The sequence below is a fragment of the Chroicocephalus ridibundus genome, chromosome 30, assembly GCF_963924245.1.
Source record: "Chroicocephalus ridibundus chromosome 30, bChrRid1.1, whole genome shotgun sequence".
NCBI lineage: Eukaryota > Metazoa > Chordata > Aves > Charadriiformes > Laridae > Chroicocephalus > Chroicocephalus ridibundus.
The window spans coordinates 42,287-50,797 of NC_086313.1; the positions used below are offsets into that span (position 1 = coordinate 42,287).

Consider the following 8,511-nt stretch of genomic DNA (forward strand, 5'->3'; position numbering starts at 1 on the left):
ACCGCTGGGGGGGGGGGGGGGGGGACACGACCCAACAAAAAACAAAAAAACCCCAAAAATTAATAATGACAAAAAAGAGAGATTTGCCTCCAAAAATGCGGCCTTTGACCTAAAAACCCGCCTTTTTCACCCCGAATCGGCGTCGGGGGGGGGGGGGGGTGGGGGGGGGGGGTCCCCAAACGGCTTCTCGGTGGTTCCCCCCCCCCTTTAAAAATGGGAAAAAATGGTTAAAAATGGGTCGTTTTTTGGTTTTTTTTTTCTTTTTTTCCCGCTCGCGGACGCTGGGGGGGGGGGGGGGGGGGGGAGGGGCGGGGGGGGGAGGGGCCGGGGGGGGGGGGTCGAGGTCCTTTTTGCCCCTCCCCCCCCCCCCCCCCAGAGGGACGCGGCGACGCTCGGGCAGGTAACGGGGGGGGGGGGGGGGGACACGCGGCCGGGACCCACATCTGTGGGGGGGACCCACAAGTGAGAGGGGGACCCAGGGGTCCGGGACCCACAAGTAGGGACCCAGGGGGGTCCGGGACCCACATCTGTGGGGTGTGTCCCCCCCCCCCCCCGGCCCCCAGGAAGGCCCCAGGGATCCGGGACCCCCAAGTGAGAAGGGACCCACGCGTCCCGCGCCCCCCCAAGCAGTGGGGCCATGGAGGGGATGGTGCTTCTGACCCACATCGTGCCGGGGGGGGCCAAGGGCGAGAAGCGGCACTTGTGGGGCGAGCCCCTGGCCCTGGGGGTGAGTGAACGACCCATAAGTGACCCCCACCCCCCCCCCCCCGCCCCATAACTCCCCTCCCGCCCCACACGTGCCCCCCTCCCCATAACCTCACCCTGCCCCATAACTGCTCCCTCTCTCCCTATAAGTGATTTCCCCCACCCCATAAATGCCCCTCCCCAGCCGCCCCACAACCTCCCCCTGCCCCATAAGTCCTCCCTGACCCATAAGTGCCCCCCCATAAGCCCCCCCTCCTTGCCCCATAAGTGCCCCGCCCCATCCCATAAGTGCCCCCCCCTTGCCCCATAACCTCCCCCCGCCCCATAAGTGTCCCCCCACCCTATAAGTGACCCCCCCCCCGCCCCATAAGTCCCTTCTGCCCCATAAGTAACAGCCCCCCCCGCCCCCATAAGTGTGGGGCTGGGGCCGCCCCCCCCATCCCGCCCCCGGTCCCCCCCCCCCGCCCCACAAGACCACGCCCCTCTTTAACCACGCCCCCTCATTGGCCTCGTTCCTCCTCTGACCCCGCCCCCTTCTGTCCCCGCCCCCTCATTGGCCCGGCCCCCCTCCGCCCCCGCCCCCTCCTTTGCCCCCCCCTCCTTGGCCCGCCCCTTCTGGCCCCGCCCCCTTAATGACACCGCCCCCTCCTTGGCCCCGCCCCTTCATTGGCCCCGCGCCCTTCTGGCCCCGCCCCCTTCACGACTCTGCGCCACTCTGGCCCCGCCCCCTCATTGCCCCGCCCCTTCATTGGCCCCGCGCCCTTCTGGCCCCGCCCCTTCATGACTCCCGCCCCCTCATTGGCCCGGCCCCCCCGACACCCCCCCCCCCCCCCCCGCTCCGGTCCCCTCATTGGCCCCGCCCCCTTCTGACCCTCACCCCCTTCTGACCCCGCCCCCCTTCATGACTCCGCCCCCTCATTGGCTACGCCCCCTCCGCCCCCGCCCCCTCCTGACCCTCACCCCCCTCTGACCCCGCCCCCTCCTTGCCCCCGCCCCCCTCATTGGCCCCGCGCCCCTCTGGCCCCGCCCCCTTCCTGACCCCGCCTCGCCCCCCATTGGCCCCTCTCTCCCCCCCCCCCCCCCGGTTCGGCCCCGCCCGCAGGTGGCGCAGGGGCTGCTGGGGGCGCTGCAGGCGGCGCTGGGGGCGACGCTGCTGGTGGCGCTCGGGGACCCGCTGGGGGCGCTGCTGGGGGCGCCGCTGGGCACCGGCGGCCTGGTGAGGGGCGGGGGGGGCACTTGTGGGGCGGGGGGGGGGTGGTTATGGGGCGGGGGGGGGCACTTGTAGGGCGGGGGGGGTGGTTATGGGGCGGGGGTGGGGCACTTGTGGGGGGGGGGTGGTTGTGGGGGGGTGGTTATGGGGCGGGGGGGGGCACTTGCGGGGCGGGGGGTGTGGTGGTTATGGGGCGGGGGGGCACTTGTAAGGGCGGGGGGGGTGGTTATGGGGCGGGGGATGGGCACTTGTGGGGGGGGTGGTTGTGGGGGGGGGTGGTTATGGGGCGGGGGGGGCACTTGCGGGGCGGGGGGGGTGGTTATGGGGCGGGGGGGGCACTTGCGGGGCGGGGGGGGGGTGGTTATGGGGCGGGGGAGGGGCACTTGTGGGGGGGGTGGTTGTGGGGGGGGGTGGTTATGGGGCGGGGGGGGGCACTTGCGGGGCGGGGGGGGTGGTTATGGGGCGGGGGGGGCACTTGCGGGGCGGGGGGGGTGGTTATGGGGCGGGGGAGGGGCACTTGTGGGGGGGGTGGTTGTGGGGGGGTGGTTATGGGGCGGGGGGGCACTTGTAGGGCGGGGGGGTGGTGGTTATGGGGCGGGGGAGGGGCACTTGTGGGGCAGGGGGGGTCACTTGTGGGGGGGGTGGTTGTGGGGGGGGTGGTTATGGGGCGGGGGGGGGCACTTGTAGGGCGGGGGGGTGGTTACGGGGTGGGGGAGGTGCACTTGTGGGGCAGGGGTGGTCACTTGTGGGGGGGGTGGTTGTGGGGGGGGTGGTTATGGGGCGGGGGGGGGCACTTTTGGGGCGGGGGGGTGGTTATGGGGCAGGAGGGGGCACTGGTGGGGCGGGTGGCTGTGGGGCGAGGGGGCACTTATGGGGTGAGGGGGCTCTGTGAGGCGGGGGGGGGGGGCACTTGTGGGGCGAGGGGGGGTGGTTATGGGGCGGGGGGGGGGGGTCACTGTGGGGCGGGGGTTACTTATAGGGTGAGGGGGCTCCGTGAGGCGGGGGAGCACTTGTGGGGTGGGGGGGCGGTTATGGGGGGGGGGGGGGGTGTGGTTGTGGGTCCGGGGGGGGGGGGGGGGGGGGGGGTCACTTATGGGTCGGGGTCACTCATGGGTGAGTGAGACACCCCCACCCCCCCCCGCCCCACAGCTGCTGGTGTCGGGGGTCGCTGCTGGTGGCCTTTGCCAAGGGACCCTCCGTGGGGCGGGTGAGGGGGCGGGGGGGGGGGGGGGGCACTTGTGGGGCGGGGGGGGGGTGGGTGTGTGTGGGGCCGGGGGCGAAGGGGGGAGGTGTGGGGCGGGGAGGGGGGCACTTGTGGGGCGGGGGGAGGGGGGTGTGGGGCGGGGGGGGGGGGGCGGTGTGTGACATGGCGGGGGGGGGTGTGACAGGGCCCCTTCCCAGTTCCCCCCAGTAGATCCCAGTATAAACCAGTCCCCCCTCCCCAGTCCCTCCCGGACCCCTCCCAGCCTGTCCCAGCCCCCATCCCAGTATATCCCAGTCCCCTCCCAGTATAAACCAGTCCCCCCCCAGCCCCTCCCAGTTTATCCCAGTATAAACCAGTCCCCTCCCAAGTCCCTCCCAGCCCCATCCCAGTATATCCCAGTCCCTCCCAGTATAAAACCAGTGCCCCCAGCCCCATCCCAGTATATCCCAGTCCCTCCCAGTATACACCAGTCCCCCCCCCAGGCGCGGGGGTCGCTGGCGCTGGAGGTCGTGGCCGCCGTGGCCTCGGTGCTGCAGCTGCTGCTGGGGGGGCTCCTCCTGCCCCACGGCTGCCCCACGTGTCTGCGCCTGCGCCCGGCCGCACAGGTGTGGGGCTGGGGGGGATCTATGGGGGCTGGGGGGGGGCCTGTGGGGCTGGGGGGAATCTATGGGGCTAAGGAGGATCTATGGGGCTGGTGGGGATCCATGGGGCTGGGAGGGTCTGTGGAGGTCGGGGGGGCGATCTATGGGTCTGGAGGGGTCGTCGGGGGGGGGGATCTATGGGGCTAAGGGGCTGGGGCTGACCTCTTTGTGGGGTCTGTGGGTCTCTATGGGGTTCTTTGGGGCTCTGTGGGACGCTGTGGGGCTCTGTGGGTGCTCTATGGGGCACTATGGGGGCGCTGTGGGGCGCTAGAGGGCTCTTCGGGGGGGGGACTGTGGGTCTCCATGGGGCGCTGTGGGGCTCTATGGGTCTCTGTGGGGGGCTCTGTGGGGCACTATGGGGCTTTAAGAGGGGCTCTATGGGGCGCTGTGGGTCTCTATGGGGCGCTAGGGGTCTCTATAGGGGGCTCTGTGGGGCGCTATGGGTCGCTATGGGTCTCTGTGGGGCTCTATGGGGTGCTATGGGTCTCTATGGGGCGCTATGGGTCTCTATGGGGGTCTCTATGGGGCTCTATGGGGCGCTATGGGGCTCTGTGGGGCTCTATGGGGTGCTATGGGGCTCTATGGGGCTCTGTGGGGCTCTATGGGGCGCTAGGAGTCTCTGTGGGGGGCTCTGTGGGGTGCTATGGGGCGCTGTGGGTCTCTATGGGGCGGTTCTCAGGTGGGCGTGGCCTCACCGAGCCCCGCCCCCCTCTCCCCTCCCCATTGGCCCCGCCCAGGGGGTGGTGCTGGGCGCCCACGTGCTGCTGATGACGTCATCGGCGGGGGGCGTGGCGCTGACGGTCGCGGGGGCAGTGGCGGCCGGAAGGGGCGGGGCCTCGAGGGGCGGGGCGGTGAGTGGCGGCCCTTATATGGCGCTGGGGGCGTGGCCGGGCCTCCTGGGTCCCTTATATGGGGTTGGGGGGGCGTGGCCAGAGCGCCCGAGTCCCTTATATGGCGTTGGGGGGGCGTGGCCAAGGCACACGGCTTCCTTATATGGGGTTGAGGGGCGTGGCCAGGGCTCCTGAGTCCCTTCTATGGGGTTGGGGGGGCGTGGCCAGGACACCCATGTGCCTTATATGGGGGGTTGAGGGGCGTGGCCGGGGCTCCTGAGCCCCTTATATGGGGCTGGGGGCGTGGCCCAAACCTTGGGGGGGGTCCCTTATATAGGCTTGGGGGGGGCGTGGCCAGGGCTCCTGAGTCCCTTATATGGGGCTGGGGGCGTGGCCAGGACCGTGGGGGACCTTTCTATGGGCCCGGGGGGGGGCGTGGCCATGGCTCCCAGGTGCCTTATATAGGCTTGGGGGCGTGGCCGAGGCCTTGGCGTGCCTTATACGGCAGCGGGGGGGCGTGGCCAAGGCGCCCGGCTCCCTTATATAAGGCCGGGGGCGTGGCCAGGGCTCCCGCGTGCCTTATATGGACTCGGGGGCCTTGATGGTGCCTTATATGGACTCGGGGGGGGGAGAGGGCGTGGCCTGGACGGCGGCGTCCCTTATATGGGGGTTGTGGGCGTGGCCCCACCTCCCCTGACCCCGCCCCTTCTCTTCTTCCCCCCCCCGGTTTCAGCCAATCGTCATCTACCAGACGGCGCTGCCCAACGCGGGGGCGGGGGCCTGGCGAGGCCACGCCCCCCGCCCCCCCCCGCTCCAATAAAGGCCGCGCGCCGCGCCCCCCCCTTCGAAACCACGCCCCCTCCGATGACGTCAGAGCCGCGCCGCATACGAAACCGCTCCTTTATTTCCGGGGGGGGGGAATTGTGGGGGGGGGCCGGGGGGGGGGGGGAATTTGGGGGGGGGGGCGGGACGACACGACCCCAAACCCCCCCCCCCCTTTTTAGGCCCCCTCCCATAACCCCCCCCCTCAATTTTGGGAAAACCCCCAATTTTGGGGGGGAAAATACCCATTTTTGGGGGGGGGGGGGGGACGGACACAGGACCCCCCCGCCCTTATTTTATTGGGGGGGGGGGGGGGAGGGTTTGGGGGGGGGTCACGTGCGTTTGGGGGCGGGGGGAGGGGGGGGGGTCCCCCAAGTGCGGAAAGTGCTTTTTTTTTGGGGGGGGGGGGGAACCCCCCAGTTTTTTTGGGGGAAAAACCCCATTTTTGGGGGGGGGGAAAACCCTATTTTTTGGGGGGGGGGACCCCTAATTTTCGCGGGGGGGGGACTCAAGGGGGGGTCCCCTATTATGGGAGGGGTCCCCAATTACGGGGGGGGGGGGGGGGGGGGGTCACGTGCGGTTGGGGGGGGGGGTGATCCCCAAGTGCGGAAAGTGCTTTTTTTGGGGGGGGGGGAACCCCAAATTTTGGGGCGGGGACCCCCCCCAATTTTTGCGGGGGGGGGGACACAAGGGGGGGGTCCCCCAAATTATGGGGGGGGGCGTCCCCGAGTGCGGAAAGTGCTTTTTCTGGGGGGGAACCCCATTTTTTTGGGGGGGGGGGGAACCCTTTTTTTTTTTTTCGGGGGAGGGAACCCCCAATTTTTGGGGGGTGCCCCCCCCCTTTTTTTCTTTGGGGGGGGGGGGTTTCATGCACCGGTGTCTCTTGGAGGGGGGGGGGTTTGGAGGGGGGGGGGGCTACGCTGTGGCCGCGGGGGCTGTTGGGGGAAAAAAGAGAAAGTTTTTTTTTTGGGGGGGGGCGGGGGACACGCGACACCCCAACCCCCCCCCCCCAAAATACCCCCCCCCCCCCCCCAAACCCACCCTCCCCCCCCCCAAATAAAATCCTTCCGACCCCCCCCCCCCCCCACTTACTGGGGGTCTTGGGCGGCTGCCGGGGGTCGGGGGGGCTGCGAGAAAAAAAAGGGGGGGGGGGGTGGTGTCATGGGGGGGGGGCCCCCCCCCCGCCCCCCCCCCGCGAATTTTGGTGGGGGGGGGGTTGTGTGACCCCAATATGTTGGGGGGGGGGGTAAATTAAGAGGGGGGGGTGTCCCAAGGAGGGGGGGTGTTCCAAGGGGGGGGGTGTCCCCAAATTTAAGGGGGGGGGGGGTTATGGGGGGGGTCCCCAATATAAGGGGGGGGGGGGATTTGGGGGGGGGGTCCCATTAGTGGGGGGAGTGACCCCAAATTTAAGGGGGGGGGGTTATGGGGGGGGTCTCTAATATAAGGGGGGGGGGGATTTGGGGGGGGGGGGGTCCCATTAGTGGGGGGGGGGGTGTCCCAAATTTAAGGGGGGGGGTTATGGGGGGGGGTCCCCAATATAAGGGGGGGGGTTTGGGGGGGGTCCCCAAATTTAGGGGGGGGTTTACAGGGGGGTGTCCAATGAGTTGGGGGGGGTCCCCAATATAAGAGGGGGGGGATTTGGGGGGGGGGTCCCATGGGGGGGTCCCCAAATTTAAGGGGGGGTTTATGGGAGGGGTCCCCAAATAAGAGGGGGGGGGGATTTGGGGGGGGGGGTCCCATTAGTGGGGGGTGTCCCCAAATTTAAGGGGGGGTTACGGGGGGGGTCCCATGGGTGGGGGGGGTGTCCCCAAATTTAAGGGGGGGTTATGGGGGGGGGTCCCCAATATAAGGGGGGGGATTTGGGGGGGGATTTTGGGGGGGTCCCCAAATTTAAGGGGGGGGCGTTACGGGGGGGTCCCCCAAATTTTAAGGGGGGGGTTATGGGGGGGGGCAATATGGGGGTGGGGGGTTACGGGGGGGGGGGGGGAGTCCCATGGATTGGGGGGGTGTCCTCAATTTGGGGGGGGTCGGGGGGGGTGTCCGGGGGGGGGGGGGCACCCCATTTTTGGGGGGGGGGGAGTGTGTCTTACCTGGGCTCCGCCTTTTTGCACTTGAACTTCTTACCTGGGGGGGGGCAGAAAAAGGGAATTTTTTTTGGGGGGGGGGGAAAACAGCCCAAAATTGGGGGGAGGGGGAGGGGGGGGGTTTGGAGTGAAAAAGGGGGAATTTGGGGTCCCGGGGGGGGGGGGTATTTTGGGGGGGAACTGGGAGGGTTTTGGGGTGAAAAAGGGGAATTTGGGTCCTGGGGGGGGGGAATTTTTGGGGGGGAACTGGGGGTTTTTGGGCGCGGGGGAGGGGGATTTTTGGGGTGAAAAAGGAGGATTTTGGGGTCAAAAAGGGGGGAATTTGGGTCCCGGGGGGGGATTTTGGGGTGAAAAAGGGGGATTTTGGGTCTCGGGGGGGGATTTTGGGGTGAAAAAGGGGGATTTTGGTGTGAAAAAGGAGGATTTCGGTGTGAAAAAGGGGAATTTCAGGTCCCGGGGAGGGGATTTTGGGGCACAAAACGGGGGATTTTGGGTCCCGGGGGGGGGATTTTGGGGTGAAAAAGGGGGATTTTGGGTCCCGGGGGGGGCGATTTTTGGGGTGAAAAAGGGGGATTTTGGTGTGAAAAAGGAGGATTTCGGTGTGAAAAAGGGGAATTTCAGGTCCCGGGGAGGGATTTTGGGGCACAAAACGGGGGATTTTGGGTCCCGGGGGGGGGATTTTGGGGTGAAAAAGGGGGATTTTGGGTCCCGGGGGGGGCGATTTTGGGGTGAAAAAGGGGGATTTTGGTGTGTGAAAAAGGGGAATTTCAGGTCCCGGGGAGGGATTTTGGGGCACAAAACGGGGGATTTTGGGTCCCGGGGGGGGGATTTTTGGGGTGAAAAAGGGGGATTTTGGGTCCCGGGGGGGGGATTTTGGGGTGAAAAAGGGGGATTTTGGGGTCCCGGGGGGGGATTTTGGGGTGAAAAAGGGGGAATTTCAGGTCCCGGGGGAGGGATTTTGAGGCACAAAACGGGGGATTTTGGGGGGAAATGGGGGATTTTGGGGTGAAAAAGG

General features: G+C 68.2%; 1 protein-coding gene across 1 annotated transcript in view; it reads left to right on the top strand.

The window, feature by feature from the left end:
* Positions 1-394: 394 nt before the first annotated feature.
* LOC134508026 (spidroin-1-like) overlaps positions 395-8,511 on the top strand; it is a 9,308-nt gene continuing 1,191 nt past the window's right edge. The window contains exons 1-6 of the mRNA XM_063319094.1: positions 395-727; positions 1,808-1,921; positions 3,065-3,122; positions 3,602-3,724; positions 4,498-4,611; positions 5,324-5,459. Of these exons, the coding sequence (XP_063175164.1) occupies positions 638-727; positions 1,808-1,921; positions 3,065-3,122; positions 3,602-3,724; positions 4,498-4,611; positions 5,324-5,459 (635 nt within the window). The 5' untranslated portion in view covers positions 395-637. The remainder of the gene's footprint in view (positions 728-1,807; positions 1,922-3,064; positions 3,123-3,601; positions 3,725-4,497; positions 4,612-5,323; positions 5,460-8,511) is intronic.